Here is an 18,190-nt window from a genome sequence, read left to right as displayed (position 1 = left end):
AAAAGGAGGAAATGGCATCTGCAGCAATGGGTATAGTAGTAAGTTTGTAAGGGGTCAATCACAAATGGAAAACTTCTCCAGAATTGGATTGAGTAGTTTCTCAGGTCCTCTCCACCTTTGAATTTCCTCTTTTCATGTTCCCTTTATGGCCTCCTTGAGAACTTGCAGGTGCTATTTAGAGGTTATCACTTTAGACGCAGGGCATTGTGGGCAATAGGGCACCATTCTTAGCCTGCAGCGCTATTGTCCTCGTTGTCATCTTCTTTGTTGTTGTTGTTGTTGTTAAAGTTTTTCCATAAGTACTCAGCACTTCTTCATTAGACTTGTAAACTAGGCATGCCTTTCCTTTGGGGCGGGAGGGAAGTGGGGGTGGGAGAGTTGGGGGGCAGGGAGGGGAAGCAGGGGTGATGTGGGGAAGGGGGCCAGAGGGTAGACAGTTAAAACTTGACAGGAAATTTTCTGTGTGTGTCTTTTCCCTTCCATTAATAGTGGGGAAAGTTGGCAATCAAGTTCATTTTCTGAAACTTTTGACATATTTTAGTAAGTTGTGATTTACATATGAAGTCATCCTCCAACAATTCCAAACAAATGTCTTTTCAAAGCAAGCCCACTTTTTTCTTTTCTTTTTTTTTTTTTTTTGGTCTTTGGCTTACAACACAAGTGAGTAGATTCATTTTTCATTTTTCTTTTGCTCTCGCTTTTTTCTACCACTCAAAATAATAGAAAGTCGTCTCCTTCTTATATTCTTTAATATCACAGATGATCTAATAACACATCTGCAAATTTGCCACCTTAAGGATGTGCTAATGGTACAAACATAACCCACAAACCTCTTATGGTTCACCCATTCCCCGAAGAGGATCCGTGGATGGGAGTCAAGACTGTTGGTAATGTTAGTTCACAAAGTCTAGGAAAAAGAATGGAGTATCACATGTACCATGTGACATCTTCCCAGGACTGCTCAGGCACATGAAGAGCTGGACACGGAGTCTGAATCCGTATATGCATATTTTCAGAGCCAAACTGACCCTCCAGAAGAGGTCGAAATTCCTAGCATTTATTCCCATGGTAGATATCCAATTCATATTGAAAACACACAACATTTCAAAAGATTCCTAGTGATTTCATTTGGCTCGTAAGTAAAGGGCTTACATTAAAAAAAAAAAAAAAGACACAATATTTGATGGTGGAGTTTTGTACTGATGAGTATTAAATTATGCCAAAATGCCATTCATTTGATATTCCTTAAATACCGTGGCACAAGTCAAGTTAAGCACAGATTACAAACCATCTTAAATAACACAAATGTAATGCGCACACAAAGAACAATATAGCCAGCTTCAGGTAATTTCCGTGTAACAGATAACATCTGGGGGGGAAATGCAGAAAGTAAGTTATGCAAAACTAATTTGCAAGTGACCACATCTGTGGACGTTATTTATGGCATGTTCACTTAACAGTCCATTATTCTGTTTAGAAATCTCTTCTCCTCTTTATTAGAGCTTTTAATATACTCACCTTGGTTCAAATGGCCTGCTCATAATCAGAATATATATATATATATATATACATATATATATATATATATATATATATATATATATGGAGTTCACATGAAGCAAAGTGGTTGTTTTTATATCTGTTCGTGTGCAAGCATCCAGAAACGGCAAGAGAAACACGTTGATTGCTTTACATCCAAAGTTATATTTAGGGGGTATTTGAAAGTCAAGCAAAACCAGTCATTTGGCCAAATGGATATGTGTATGTATCAGAGAGTTCTACCTTTTAAGCTCAGCATTATGCCTGAGGCAAGTCAGTCCAAGCATTTCCCCGTGGTTCTTGAGCTGAATGCCATGGGTGCTAGTCTTCTATGACGTATGAGATGGATAAATTCAAACCAAATAGGTTAAGATTTGAGTTTTTGTTTTGTTTTGTTTTTTAAAAATAAGATACTTTTTTCCTTTTTCTGGTTTTATTTTTCCAGATTTAAAAGGTAACATATTAGACTTTTGAGTAGGGGGTGGGGAGGAACATGAGAAAATTGCCATCCTACAGGAATGTATAAAAATAGTTATAAAACTGGCTTTATTTAATTTGCTTCAACTATTCATAGACTTGAGGAAATTATAATGTTCTCCCAGAAAAATCTAACTCAATAAAGCTGACCATGTCTCTCTGTTTTAAATAGATTTTATTACAGAGCCAGCGATGTTGTAAAACATGAGGTTTTGTTAAAAAAAAAAAATACAAAGGCCTAATTGTATTTTTTAAAGAAAGCATTGCATCAGACGGCTTCATTTAAGCATGTTTGCTGGCTCTGTGTGCTCGCCACAATTATTGATTCTAATTTCCCTTGGACCTGATTTTAAGGAAGGCGACCCCTCTCCATAAGGAAAAACTCACTGTAATACTTGGGGAGCCTTTTGTTTATTTCAAACTCTGCATTTAAAACTGCACCTTCGTCTACTGCCTAACACGGCTAAATTTAATTCTTCGTGAAAGAGAGAAACAGCTGCGGTTTGGTTCATTAACAGTATGCAGAGCATGCGAAGAAAAGAAATTCTCACCCCCCACTCCTGTGCATGAATTGACTCAATTTAATAGTTATATGAACTACACACATTTAAAAAATCAAGAGAAAGAAAACCTCAACTGTCAGCCATAATTTCAGCTTCTGAGAATAAACCCAAGCCTTGATCTATCAAAGAAAGGAAGTGTGAAACCAGAGAGACCCAAGTCTCCACACGAGCGCTAGGGTATGCACACGCACATTAGCACACATAGTCAGTCACACATATACGTTCATACACACAACAAATGAAATACATTCACAAACATAGACTCGTACATGGATACACTTATACACACATGCACATCGTGTACACGTGCCCACAGATGCACACATATACATACATACACTAATTCGCATATATATGCATACACATAGGCACACATACAGTTACACATCACACATACACATGAACATATATAGACATGTACACAGACACATATATACATAGTCACACATGCACTCATACATATAGACACATATAAACACTCTCACATACATACACAGAGAGAGACAGAGATAGAGCGAAAACAAGAAAGAAGGGAGGGTGGTATGGCTCAGTGGTTAAGGTTCTAGAGGATCTTAGTTCAGTTCCAAATACTCATGTTCGGTCCCTCACAACTCCCTGTAAAACTACAGCTCTATAGGGATCTGATGCCCTCCTCTGACATCTAAGACACCCCAGTACACACACAAACACACACACACACACACACACACACACATACACACACATCTTTTAAAAAGAAGTCAATCGATAAATCCTGCCACAGAGGTGTGGGGAAGAAAATGTAAGACGTGAACACAAACATCTGTTTGCAGTTAACTGTATAGAATCTGAGGAGGACCAGGACAGCAGAGGACAGATCGTGGGCTCTGCATCACCAAATGGAGAGACTCTCTGTCAAGAATGTCAGTAGAGGAGGGTCAACAAGCAGAAGACCCCAGCCTGTGTGCCCTGAGCACTGCAGGAACGAACGTGGTGACTGTAAACAAGACAGCGCCCTACCTGCTAGACTTGCAAAGCATTTTTAACCCACCCATCAGCGCATGCTCAGTGCAAGCCGCCCCCACCCGTCAGCGCATGCTCAGTGCCAGTGGACTCTGAGCCTTCTTTTTCAGTGTCTAGTTTGTTCCTGTCACCCCCAAACACACCCTGCACTACATACACTGTGTTTTTCTCACCATAAGTTTAAGTCCATGCCTCCAAGCTAACACCCCATTTCCTTCCGAGGTCTCCAATTCCTGCAGGCAACGTCTGTATTTTACCGGTAGAGTTTCAGGCGACGCGGAAGCATGGTTGGCCTCCTTTTCTTGTCTACGGAACATGAAGACCAACAGAAGATTTGGAGTTCGCAAGCCAAGCATGATGGGGGGGCTGAGCATAACCGTGAAGAGACACGGCTCCTTGTCCCCTCACTCGGCACAGCCTGCGAATGTGACTGGGAGAAAACCCCACTGTCCTGAGGTCTCTTCAATATCCTAGTGAACATTTAATCTACCCGAGATAAACAGCGGGCATGACATCATCCAAAAGGATAAAAATGAAAGGCCTAGCAGTATCAATAATTTCCCAGGATGGGCACTTGATGACAAATTCCAGTTTACCCCAAAACAGCTGAAGCTCAGGGCCACTGCCCCCCGGGGTTTTAATACAACTGCCTGCCAGTCACTGTCACTACGTAATTATTTGATCGTGGCTTAATCACTTTCCCTCTCCATTGCTGAATATCCTTGCCTCTCTATGTCCACAATTGGCTAAACAGCAACCTCCTACATGCTCATGCAAAAATTAGTGATATGAATTCAGTCCAAATGCAAACACGCTGGCAAACCCACCAAACAAATCGTCCTCCAGCCCAATCCAAAACCTGTGAAGGCAAAGCATTAATACTTCAATGGTGGGGAGCAACACGGAGAAGTTAGAAACGACTGTGCCATTCTCTTGCGATTTCCACTCTCACCCACCCACCCCAAAAGTGTCCTAAGATGGTAACGGGGTAGGGAATGGTTTTCCGTAGTTCTTCAAACTCTTGTGCTCAGGCCTAATTCTTGTTAGCAGAGCCGTGCGCAACTTCATCTCAGAACTTCACTAACAAGCTTGTGCGTGTTTGCTATGTAAATTGGAACAAGTTATTGATTTTTACTGAGGTATGTAGAAGACATAAAAACCAGAACACTCAAGTGGCCATGTCTTCACAGATCAACTGAGATGGGAAATTAAATTATGGTTAAAAAACACTGCCTGGTAAACACAGAAGTAGAACAAGAGGAACTAATTAAAAGATTCGGAGGCTTGATGCCTTTAGTCACCTCATCTCCACTTCCACGCTATGCCTCGGGGGCTGGACGATGGACTCTGCCAAAGTTGGCGTCCAAGGTTCTCCGTATCTTTCAGTGCTGTTTCTGACAGTCTTTCTCTACCGCATATGCGTCCTGTTGGCAAAGTGACTGCCTGCAGGGAAGTCTCACTCTGCCATAGGTTTGCTATGGGGTCCCTCTGATGATTCTGTGTTCTGATCTTATTTACATATAGAGCTTCAGAAATTCTAGTGTACCCACTGCTGAGTTCTCTCTCTTGCTCTCTCTCTTTCTCTCTCTCTCTCTCTCTCTCTCTTGCTGTCTCTCACTCTTTCTCTATCTCTATATATACACGTGTGTGTATGTATGTATAAATATATATCCTATGTATTATATATAATTTATAAAATATAAATATATTATATATACAATATATTATATATGTATATATAAAAATATATATATATCCTCACTGTGTGTACATGCACACACACACACACATGTATAACCACATGCATGTGGAAGCCAAAGGTTATCTTTCCATATGGCACTGTCTTGTCTTTTCTTTTCTGACATTGGAGCTTACCAATGATCCTCAGGGACCCTGCTCTCTGTTTCCTCAGCACTGGGATTTACAGCCACATACCACCATGCTTGGTTTGGTTTTGTTGTTGTTGTTACTGTTGTTGTTTTTGGTTTTGGTTTGGTTTGTTTGTTTGTTTTCTGGGGGGTTGTTTGGTTGGTTGGTTTTTGTTTTTGTTTTGTTTTGTTTCATGTGGGTCCTGGGGCTCAAACTCCGGTCCCCGGCAAAGGTGGGCCCTATTGTGCCAGGCTGGTGATAGCCACTCCGCTTGTACGCACAAGAGCATTGGCATCCTGTTGAGCTGTGTCAATCAGCCATCATTAGGCGTAGTAAGGACCAAACCTCCTGCCGCAAATGGGGAAGACAGACAGGGGGTGTGAGGTTTGTCTCTCTCCCTACAAAGAGCTAGTAAACTGGGAGTGAGAGGCACGGGCACAGTGCAGAGATGGAAGCAAATGAATGAACCCTCAACCACAGAGTCCAGAAAGCGATGATAAGATGATGCTACTTATGAGTGTGAGACGGTGCAGGGAAAGCGCCAGGTAACAAGGAGGGTGTAACCAGGGTATCGAGGGCGGGGAGCAGCTGGTACTTAAGTAAGATACCCAATTTGATATGGCGGTCCGGTGAAGGAACTGGCTGAGACAGAGCCCCCTCACCAAAAGCTCTTCTTTTCCAGCAAACCATTGAGGTAGTCAAGCCTGCAGACTACCCTTTCCCAGCCCCCCTGGAAGAAGGTATGCCATTGGACATGTATTCAGCCTTCGTAGAGCCGTTGCCAACGCTGGACACGGAACAGAAGGTAGGCTAAAAAATGCTCCCCACCTCGCCCTGCCCCCCCAACCCCGGCCTGCAAAAGCATTATTATGGTGCAAGATGGAAAGAGCTCATGTCCCCCCATTGTCTCTGCCTCTGACATTTTCCTGGCCAATATTCCTTTCAAACTTGATTCACACAGAGGCCAGATAATGGTGGTCTGGAGGGTTGGTTGTTTTTTTGTTTGTTTGTTTTTGTTTTTGTTTTTTTTACTCCCCGTATCCTACCTAGGCTTCACCATTGAGATCCCCCATCCAAGTCTCTTGTAATCCCTAAGATAGGTGGTAACATAAAATCAGTGCCTCCTTCCAGTTCCACACTGCTCCTGGTAGAGCCACACAGTGTAGAAGCCTGAGGTTGCGCATACATCCCTGAGCACTCAAGGGCTCCCCTTAGTGTTCCTTCCTTTCAGTACCTGAATGTGTTTATTTCCACTGTCTTAGGGGCTGGATCAAGAGCAAGGGCCTCAGGAGACCCCGCTGGAGAGTGAAATGGGAGAGGAAGATCCCTTAGGTGGCTTCACCATTGATGACGTAAAATCAGCCCTGGCGCGAGTAACAGACGAGGTTTTGATGAGCATACAGGTACTGAGTGAGAAAGGACAGTGACGTCCCCCGTCCCCGGTATGCTTGGCCAATTAGGCAGCATTCACCTCAACATCTGTAAACATTGTTCTGCTCTGGCCAAGCAAGAGTGAGGTTTACGGTTTGCCCACTCTAGCTCACAAGGCTACATAATCCTCCGCTGAGTCGTCTGGATTCAGCAAGACCACAAAAACAGACCGGCCAGCAGCCCCTTCGTGTGCTGTACAGGGCTATTGGCCTGCAAAACCTTTCGCCACTGAAACCCAGAAAAAGAGCCCTGTGAAGTCTTTGAGCCACACCTCACGATAAGAGTTGAGTGACTCCGGGCTCCTGAAAAGTGATGGCTGCCCTTTCAAAGCACACGATGCTTTAACTAAGTCACCTCACGCAGCATCAGGTCGTGAGGTGCAGTTCTTCTCAGGCACTTCCTGTCTTCATGTCACTAATTGCTAAGCTGTTTGTGCCAAAGGTGCCCTGTCAGTGGGTAGGAGGGACCATCTCTGGGCAGCCGCCTGCCATCTCTCACAGGGTTATTTTGTGTTTAATTCTTGGCCGTTCTGTGCAAGGAACAAATACCTACTACTACCTTCACATAAGGACTCACAGGAATCCACATCATTTCCCAAGCCAGATGCTTAAACAAAGTGAATTGCCTATTTTGAGAAATGACCATACATCACAACAACACTTGCGCATCTGAGGGGAAGATTTATTTATTTATTTATTTTTAACCATCTGCACTTGGGGTCATATATACAAAGCATACTATATTAATAACTAATTTGGGAAGAGCAAAAAAAAAAAACTTAGGTTGTCCTAAGCATACCTTGCTACTCCCTTAATCGTCAAACGTTATTGCAATATTTACACGAGCATTTAATGACCTGGTGCCAACAGAATCAGCCAAAGTCCCCAGCTTAATAAGGGGTGTTTAGTGTTTACCAGAAACAGTGGAAGAACACGTTTTACACAAAGGCCTATTGTTAACGGCCCTGTGAACGTAATAACTGGTTACTGTGTGGAAGGGCAAAGTGCAGCTGAATTAAGCCGAGTTCAGAACATACCTCCTTTTTAGATTTGATAACATTTCCTCTAAATATAGTTTACGTATAATCATGGCCCGGGGCTCCTTTGCAAATCCCATAGCTCTGAAATTATGGCCGAGGAACTACCAGACAAGCAAGAGAATTGTTTGCAGGACCCACAATTGAAACCATCTTTACCAAAGCCACACTCCATGAAGGGGAGCTGTGTGTTTTTAACTCTCGGCTGATGACTTTCCTTTAAAGGGTTAGAGTCTGCAGCATCAGTACCTCTCTCCTTTAACAGAGTGAACAGGATTAGTCTCCGTGCTTATTCTCATCTCATTAGCATGATGCCACCCCGGAAGTTCAACAACGTCTCCACCTACGTACAGTTATGCACGGAGAGAGAATGTGGACCAGGGAGACCCACAGACCCTATAAGTACTTTGAGCATCTTCATACTGGGTAGATCTAATCAACCTGGGCCAAATTACTGGGGTTTTTTTCCCCTTTTCAACAAGATGGCAAAATGATAATGGATTTCTACAATGTCTCAAGATGGCAAACCACCGTGTGTATTTTCTCTCTGCAATCCTGCTAAACTCCACACAAGCGAAGAGGGCACTTCCAGCCACAAATCAAAAGAATGGGACTCAGACAGATTGCCATTTGTCTATAGTTCCCAGGCTCAGCAGGCTTAGCAGGTGCTATAAGCCTGATCCCAGCAGCGACTCCAGCGCCATCCGAGGAAGCCACGCACCTAACGCAGAGCCCAGGCTACTCCGTTAATACACCTGTGGCTTCGTGCTTTCCCCGCACCTAACCTCCCTCTTGGACAAATTCCAAGTTGGGCGATAGCCCTGAGCCTCGTTTCAGTTTCGTCCTGTGTCAGACGGGCTAAGCTACTTTCCACTTTTAAACACTCCCAGTTCTAAAAACCTGCCACGCCCCTTTTCAAAATTGCGTGTCAGTGGACTCTGGATACACGCATCTGCTGTACACCCTCAGTGAATGCGGTGTTTTGCTCTCAGTGTTTGTGATCACTCGGTGGTTTTTTTTTTCTTCTTCTTCCTCTTTATTTAAAAGCCACAGAGCTATTGCAGTTTCTGCAGAAAAGGTCAGTAGAGAATTCACGTTTCAGTACATTATATCAGAGCTAGTTCTCTATTGTGATTCCAAGCCAATATCCACTTCCCTAATATAGAACCTCCTAAAATGGAGAGTAAGCCCTTAATTTTTATGTTTACCCACTTATTTTTCCCACAATTCAATCTGCAGTTTTAGAGATTTATTAAGAATGAAGTTCTCTTGGCCCTCAGATGTCAGTGAAAATTACATGGAATAGACCAAACATTTTAAGCCAATATAGTCTATATATTTTCATTTGAAAGATACATTTGAAATGAAATTAGTTTGGCTCCAAACTGCATAATAAAAAATAAGACCCAATGGAAGAAACTTTGGTATATTTAAAGAATCATATTTTAGAAAATTGGGAATGAGAATGCTGGACTCTTGCATTGAAGGTTGGCTGTTGGCCCTGACACAGCAAACGAATAAAATAGTGTGGGAAAATAATGTGACCATAGCTTGCCACCCCGCGGTTTATGATATCTTACATTATGTTACCTTACATTACATTACGAAACTTAACGTCTGCTGTGTAGGTTACATTATGACAGCTTTGGACTGTACATGTTAGAAAAGCCTTCTGAGGTTGTGGTCAGTGAAAGCTACTGATCGCAGGGCAGGGGATTCAGAACACTTCCTAAAGGAGATAGAATAAGAGCCAGCCCCAAGCTGAAGGTAACAAGTCCATTCAGCAGCATTCCGAGGAAGAACAAGGAGACAGCAAGCCAACGCATCCCTCGGGTAGACGTGGATTCCTTTCATTCTGACTCTGCTAGTTGTGACTAAACTGGAGCACGAAACACCGAGGTCCGAAGATCTGTAAGTTTTCTCTCCTCTTGTTAGGCACAAGCAACTTTCAGGAACCTTCTCTCCAAAGCCCACACCCAGCAGGTAAACTATCTCAGGGAAATGCAAGAAGAGTTTCCAGATCGTTGCGAAAACCTTAGTGAGGTGCCGAAGAGGAAGCTGGTAAGTGGAAGCCCGACCACGCTTCTCTGGAAAACATGAGATCATGGGTGGGCACAAAAGTGCCTCTGAGAAAGGAGAAGCCCACCTCCTGGCTAGAACATATCATCCCCATCCTTTAGAACTGGGTCGAAATTATTTTCTCAGACCGTGTCAACACCTACATGGTGCAATATTCCATACATTTACGCCAATTCATAAGGAGTGATCATTTTTCTTAGTGAACTATGCCATTAGTGAAGTATATGGGAAATCAGGAGTTGCAATTATAAATGCAAAGCGCAATGTTAACTATTCACTTCTTCATGTTCCATACAGAGATTAAAAGGTTAAGTGGCTTGCCCAAAGTGCCATAGCCAAACTAGACTGGTTGATAGTACATAAGCCACGATCCTTTTAGTTCTGCCAACGTAATGCATAGGGGTATCCACCTGAAAAGATAACTAGGGGACCATTTTATCCCTTCCCCTGCCTCACCTATTCATCCACTAACAAAGAGAAAAATGAAGAAAACACAAGTCAAAAGTTAGTCAAAGAAGAAGAAGGAGGAAAAGGAGAAGAAAGAAGAGAAGGAAGAGGAGGAGGAAGAGGATGAAGAGAAGGAGAAGGAGAAGGAGAAGGACGACAACAGCCACCAAACAATAATCTTAAAAGCTCTGCTGCATCTACACTCTATGCTCTATTTATATAATTCTGAATCTACATATGTTGACACCAATGTGACCTGTTAGAAATATCAACTCTTCCCATGAGGTGAAAACCAAACCTCATTAAAATGGTAATCAGGTATTCAAAATTACCTATTACACTGACTTTCTTAAAAATTACATAAACATGCCGGGCAGTGGTGGCGCACGCCTTTAATCCCAGCACTTGGGAGGCAGAGGTAGGTGGATTTCTGAGTTTCAGGCCAGCCTGGTTTACAGAGTGAGTTCCAGGACAGCCAGGACTACACAGAGAAACCCTGTCTTGCAAAACAAAACAACAACAAAACATTAGATAGAAACAAAAAAAAATACTTTTACTCATATCTGCTCATGAAACTGGGATTTCCCCCCTATTTAGAATACAGCGTGACGATTTCAAATTCCGTTAAGTACTTAAAAGTTCTAGACTTTGACTCATTAACACACAGGAGTATAAAGTGTTCTCCATACCCTGGTCGTATCCTTGAGTCACTCAGACAGTAACAAGCCTCCCAACTGTCATTGTCCCTGTCGGCAACTGTAGCATTCATCTTCGGTAAAAGGAAAGCATTTCCTGAACCCCCAGCCTTGAGATAATGTGCAAACGCAATGAGGTGCATTTCTGGAATTACAGAGGTAGCGATGTTAGTGTGCACAGCATCACTGCCAGGGGATGCCATGATCCCTAAAACCTACCACCAATTGCTTAGGAGAGGGGTTTGGTTTTTTTCCATATCAACTTTATATTACACAGTGGCATGCATGTAAGAACTGTAATGTATGATGAATGCTCTTAATTATGAGAGCTATCCTAATTGTGAGATTCTTTCTGTTAGTATTTCATGCAGCGGAGATTCCAGGAACCCCATTTAGGCTCCATTAGAGGGCAGGCCAAAACAAAGGGGCAAGGGGGCCCACAACACCGCACCGACTAAGCCCAGAGCAATTTCTCTGATTCAGCCCTCATTGGCAAACGCATCTGGAAACACAGTTCAGTTATCCTATCTTCCACGATGAGGCTGTGTGAAAAATGGCTATCCAAATACCACTTCCTGTCCACGGTAGTAATGCTATACATTGGGAATGTGCAGAGAAATATGATAAAGTGTTATCAAATCACCACAGGCTGGAACACAGCTCTGTCTGCAAAACAGGAAAATGTGTGTGAGGGATATCTGTCTCTAGGCACTATAGTATGTCAAAACCACAGAGACAATGTGTAGCCAAAGATAGCTCCGTCATAACATATATATGATTGTCTCCACAGAAGGAGATAAACGAAAAACTGCAAATACAGGAAGAGGCCTTTAACGCACGAATAGAGAAACTGAGGAAACCCTGAGGACGCAGTACAAGCAAAGCGATGCTGAACTTCAGAGAAACAAACCAAACCGTCCAGAATAATAGTGTCTCTAGAGCGCTGGGTCACTTCCACGCAGCCGTGGAAGGAAAACCCACTTCCGGTTATCCTGACTGATTGGCAGCTCATTGTCCCACCCTTCCCCTCTTGAGTTTACAGTGCCAAATGCAAGAGCATTGCTTTGTGTGTATGATTTTGGAGAGTTATATAAGAAAATACAATTACTGTTAGTTAGGATGGTGTTTTGACAAATAAATACTATTCATCTTCCATGGGAATGAAACCAGCCTTTTGAAATAGCAACAAAAAAAATGTAGAAAAATAATAATAGTTTTACCCGTTAATGACCAGATGGGTCAGGTTGATGCAGCATTGTGAAAAGAGGTCAGGCATCTTCACTCTAAGATCAGACTTGCTAAACAATGGCCATCCTGCTATGCACTGAAGGAGTGGGTTGATTTTTTTTTTCTTATTTAACTCATTTGGTTTTCTTATTTAAACGTTTCAGTGTGAAACCAATTTTCTGAAATTATATAATGCAGTTTGAAACATTTTAATTTATTCTGCACTGTATTTGCTGTTTCTAATCTTGTTACCCTCCCAGGAGAACACATGACCTATATAAAAAAGAAGCAATGTATAAATGATTATTAAAGGCCAACCTATATATAGATTGCAAGAAATCTTAAATACAAATCAAACTCAGAGTTCCTAAAATTAACCATTATACTGCACAGGGATGATGAGACACTCATGGAAGGAAAAAAAAAAAAAACTCGAGCCTTTAAATACCCTTATGAAAATACAATTTCAAGATGAAAATAGCTATGTGCCAATGGTTTGTCCATAATTAGGAAGATTAATTAAATCACTGCCTAGGCCCTTTCCTATGCTCATATTCTAGAAAGAGGATGCTAAAGCGCTGGAGGGAGGGGGGTCTCTCAAGAATTTTTGAGGTACACATACCTCATTCTGGGTGGCATTTGGTTGGATATGGATGATGGTCTTACCCTCTCAGTGTGGATCCAAGGACAAAACTGACAGCATCGTTAAATACCCAACTCCAGAGATGCAAGGATTCTTAAGATAAAGACGTGCTCGCTTCTCGTGCTAGCTACCCGGGACTGCCTTCCTCCCCCACCTCCTCTTCCTATAGAAAACAGGAGAAGCTGAAGGAAAGTGGCCTGCATTTCCCTTAGCTGTCTTTTCACGAGAGACAGCAGTGGCCCTGAAGAAACCAAGGAGAGTTAACAAGGAAGCTTCTAGAAGTGACCAAGCAAACTTTCAACAGCAATCAGGTAACAGAGTAGACCTAAAAGAAGGCCTCCTTGGGCAAGGATTGCAGGCATGTAAACCCAATCAAAAATAGTGTGAGATATATGGACAGATAGATAGATGATGGATGGGTGGGTGGATGGATGGACAGACAGACAGGTAGATAATGGATTATAGACAGATGAATAGATGACAGACAGGCAGATAAAATGGATGGATTATAGACAAATGGATAGATAGATGATGGATGGATATAGATAGATAGATGACTGATGGATGATGGACAGATGATAGATGGATAGATGATGGATAGATAGATGATGGATGGATAGATAGATGATAGATAAATCAGTAGATAGATAGATAGATAGATAGATAGATAGATAGACAGACAGATAGATAGATAGGCAGATTTAATATTCTTTGTAGCCATGAGAGGCCTTTGTAGGTATTATAAGCTTTATTTTATAGTACTGGTTAGAGCCTAAGTCACAGACATAATTTAAACCAAACATAATTAGGAATTAATGGGTCAGGGGCTGGGGAGCTAGAGAACTTGCTGCCCCTACATAAGAGGCAGATTTTGGTTCTCAGAATGGACATGTTAGCTCACACCAGGCCAGAAGTCCATTCCCAGATATCCAGTACCCTCTCCTGGCCTCTGCAGGCACCAGGCACACTACAGTTCACATACATAGATGTAGGCAAAACATGCACATACATAAATAAGCATAAAATAAATATTTAAAAATAATTAGTGGGCCACAGCTTCAAATCCAGTGGTTCATAATTTGCAGAGGACAAAAGTGAAATGTAGGGGATTTTAGAGTAATTTTCCCATTATTGCACATCTGGCAAGTGGTAAAGCAGGGTTTTGAACCTGGACTTACATAATCACAAAGCTGATATAGTTAACCTTTGTCTTAATCTATCTCATGGTGAAGATTAATTAAAGTAAAAACTTACCCCGCCCCCTGTTTTTTAAAGTCCTGATACTGGAACACCTACTTACATGGCCAGCATTTAGGAAATTCAACAGAGAACCAGATGTTTAACCCACGTGATTCTTCTGAATCTTCCAGAGTCTCTGGAGGATATCTTTCATTCGACATAAAAGTCAAGGGTTTTTCCTTAATGTTTTAAATAACTAAGTTAGATCTCCTTTATGGCAGGCAAATTACCTATTAATTTAAGCTTCCTAAGAAAAGTCAGTCTAAGTCAGAATGAGCTCATCTTGTTGGGATTTACAAATGACCAAACAGAGATCAGACACTAATCATACAATTTGCCTTCGCCTTCAGAGCTCTTCCCTCTCCATGGAAGAGCAGGCATTGGTAAGAGAGATTCCCCACACTTGCTCAGAGATGTGAAAGGGCTTTTGCATCTATATTAATTTGTAGCTTCAGAGAACATTCCATGGAATTGTCCCCAGTGGTCAGCCCAATGGCTGTATCTTCTTTGGAATCTAATCTAATTCATTTGGGGGCAGTTTCTTGGTATTAGGATGAATAAGACAGAAAAAGTCCTTGACTGCATGCAGCTAATAACTGTCATCACACAATGGCGGATGATAAGCACAAGCAGGGTGATTTAATACAATCGCAGTAACAAAAATGAAGGACTGAGATGCACGAGGCAGAAGTGGTAAAGGATATGATCTACTCAGCCAAGAATGCTCTGATGGTGACGGCGGCTGGGCTCGGAAGAGGGGATCTTGGAGCAAAGAGGAGTGGGCGGAGTCAAAGTCCACACAGGAAGGACGCAAGTGGAGCAATCTTTCTGCTGCCTTGAGAATTAGAACCTCTTGCCACTTAAGCAGCTTTGAGGGACAGGAGTATATGCAGGACCATGCCCCTAATAAAATGTCTGTGCTGGCTTCCAATCGCAAACCCTACGCCTCTCAATCAAGTGCTCTTTCTAGTGCTTCTGCTTGGCATGGTGACTGGACTCTTCTTTTCCCAAAGAACATGCTGATGCATCAAAATGGTCAACACTTGAAACCCATAAAATGTAATTGGCCCCTCTACTTCCAAAACCATCAATGAAATCTCTCATGTAGAAGAATTACACATAAATTATGTAGGTACGCAGCTCTGAAGATGGAGCCATATTTGTCCCACCTGGGTAGGGAAGGGCCAGGTGAGTTGCTTCCAAAGAACAAGATATGGAAGAGTGAGAGGTGGGAATCAAACCCTCACAGAGGACATCCATGATCAACACTGTTTCGGGTGAGTGGTCAGGTCTGAAACAGTCATCACAACACATGTTGGTAACAACTGAAAACAGTATTCTGTCTCCATTACCTCCCACCCCAAATAAGGGGAAATACCATGAGAAAAACACCAAGAAAAGTCCTTCGGGGAGAGCTACTCTACCTCAGTGATACCACTCAGTGTTCTCACAGGTCATCAGAAATGAGCGAGGGATGAGAAAATATCACTTCTAAAAGGAATTTAAGGAGATAGGATGGCCTCATGTGCTTTGGGCACTACAGGGGGGAAGGGGGAGGGGACACAGAGGAAGTACAGAAGCTATGAGTAAATAATGGGTTTGCTCAAGAAAATCCTTCACCACCAGTTAATTAATTGATCCAAACGCATCATACTACTGTAAGGTTAGTGACAATGTTAATAATTAGTAGTAACTGGGAGGGAGGGATGGGGAGACAACATGAGTCCGAGACACCTGCCCAATTTGTCTACAAATCTCAAAACAGTTCTACAAAAAAATAAGATCTATTAATTAATTAAAAGGGGGAATATTGAACAGAATAAAACAAGGTAATTAGGAAGAAAAATTATCCTGGTCACATTTTGTCATTAATGAAATGACCCGGCCTTATAAATGGCACAAAAGAAATTAAATATATTCATCGTGCAAACTAAAGGGCAAAAGGTCATGAAGAAAACAGTGATGGGGGTACCTACCCTTTTGAGGGGGAGTAGATATCTCACATTCCAAGATCATTCCACACCCCTCTCAATTTGGTGGAGGAAACTTTCAAAACTTTCTGAAAAGATACTCATTTTATAAATAGAGGATGTTCTTATTTTAGAACTAAAACTTCAGTGCTGGAGAAATGGCTCAGCAGTTAAGGTCCACTCAACGCTCTTGCAAAGGACCCACTTTGTTTTCCAGCACCTGCAAATGCAAACATCCCTTTTATTTAAAACGCCCCGAGATGAAGTGATGAGGTGAGAGCTGGACCCTACCTTTAAGAACACACAGCTTGAACTGAGTCCAGAGTGTTTCCTCCTCTGTTCTAACTATCCTTGGGCCTAGGTCTGGAACCTTCTAGCCTCAGTACAATCTAATCTTCTACAAGGCAGGGACTTGAAGGGTTCAGCTTCCAGCTTCCATCTGCTGGCCTAGGCCTAGAGTGTTTCAGCCACTGAGACTTAGTGCTGAATAAACTCACCTTTCTAGCTCTTTCTGAATTCCGGCTGGCTGGTTCAACTTAGCTGTTCTGGCTCAAACGCATCTCCAAACCGACTGATTCAAATTGGCTTCTCTTGGCTTCTGACGGAATTCCTTTGCTTGGAAAGACTGCCCCTGACCTGCTCCAAACTGAGCTGAACTGAACTGAATTGAATCCAATTGAATTCTCTGTTCCCTCAATCCTCTTTAAATAGTCTCTCTTTCCTATCTGTTCTTGTGTGAGTTGAGCATATCCTATCTCTGACTCATTCTGTCAAATCTTCCTCTGATTCATCACTTTGTCTGCCTCTCAATCAAACATCATTGTTTGGGATCCAAGGTATGTACTAAGGATGAGTTTATATTTCAGCCGGGGGGGTTAAAGATGTGTGGCATGTCTGCATTCCAGATGGATCATATCTTTGGATATGCCTCTACAAGAGCAGCCATGTTGCTGGATTAAAATTCCTCAACAAGCGCCCATATCAAGCAGTTCATAACCCACCTGTGATTCCAGTTCTAGGAGATTTGATGCCCTCTTCTGGACTCTGCAGGCTCCTGTACACAGTTAGTGCACATAAAAACATACAAGCACACATGTATACACATAAATAAAATAATGAGTATTAAAATAAAATGAAATTTCTGCAGATAGCACTATAGTACAGTCAGTCAATTAGATGGTCTTGAATGAAGAGGCACCCTTCCATCATGTGGTCCCAGCCTCCCAGCTGCTCCTAGTACCAGAAGTGATTTCCTTTCCTGGTATTTTTCTGGTGTTATAATTTGGGCTATTATGTTTCATTAACTCTTCAGTGTCCTTTGTAGCTGTATTAGACCTTAGGGACAGGATAAAGCAAGTCAGTTACAGTAAATTTACAATAGTCAAGACTCATAAGGAAGAAAAGTCTTCACTCTATTTTACAAGACTCGTAACTGCTTCTATCTGCTAAGGAAGCAGAACTGGCTGTAACCAACGCATGGATGTGGCACACAGGACTCTGTTTCAAGAAGGGCATGAGTTTGCAGGGAGATATAAGCCCTCCGAATGGCTGATCTTCATCCCTGACCATCAACTTGACAGAATCTGAGATGCCCACAGACACAGCTCTCAGCAAATCTATGAGGACATTTCCAGGAAGAAACCCTGAGAGGAAAGACCCTCCCCACCATTGGGAGCACCCTCCAAAGGACAACTTAGATATAAAAAGGTCCAAGAATAAAACTGGTGTAGCCCTTGCCTATCTGCCTTTGCTCCTTGCTGTTGAATATGCCATACCATCCTCATCCTCCTGTTCCTCCTCCTCCTACTACTGCTCCTCCACCTCCTCCTCTTCTTCCTCCTCTTCCGCTCCTTTTCCTCTTCCTCTTCCTCTTGCTTCTGCTGCTGCTGGTGGTGGTGTTGATGACAATGACGAGGATGCAGTCTGTCAGTGACACCAGCATCTAGTCTCTTGACCTTTCAGTGTAATAGGGA

General features: G+C 42.4%; 1 protein-coding gene across 3 annotated transcripts in view; it reads left to right on the top strand.

Moving 5' to 3' along the window:
- The window catches only part of Cabcoco1 (ciliary associated calcium binding coiled-coil 1), a 112,981-nt gene extending 100,680 nt beyond the window's left edge, over positions 1–12,301 (top strand). For all 3 annotated transcript variants that reach the window (XM_031347089.1, XM_031347088.1, XM_031347090.1), the window contains 3 exons: positions 6,133–6,255; positions 6,713–6,853; positions 11,929–12,301. In XM_031347089.1, the coding sequence (XP_031202949.1) occupies positions 6,133–6,255; positions 6,713–6,853; positions 11,929–12,003 (339 nt within the window). In that variant the 3' untranslated portion in view covers positions 12,004–12,301. The remainder of the gene's footprint in view (positions 1–6,132; positions 6,256–6,712; positions 6,854–11,928) is intronic.
- Positions 12,302–18,190: the final 5,889 nt, after the last annotated feature.

This window comes from Mastomys coucha, unplaced genomic scaffold (genome assembly GCF_008632895.1).
Source record: "Mastomys coucha isolate ucsf_1 unplaced genomic scaffold, UCSF_Mcou_1 pScaffold3, whole genome shotgun sequence".
Classification (NCBI taxonomy): Eukaryota; Metazoa; Chordata; class Mammalia; order Rodentia; family Muridae; genus Mastomys; species Mastomys coucha.
Note: the sequence above shows the minus strand (reverse complement) of the source record. Positions and strands in the feature narration are given on the sequence as shown.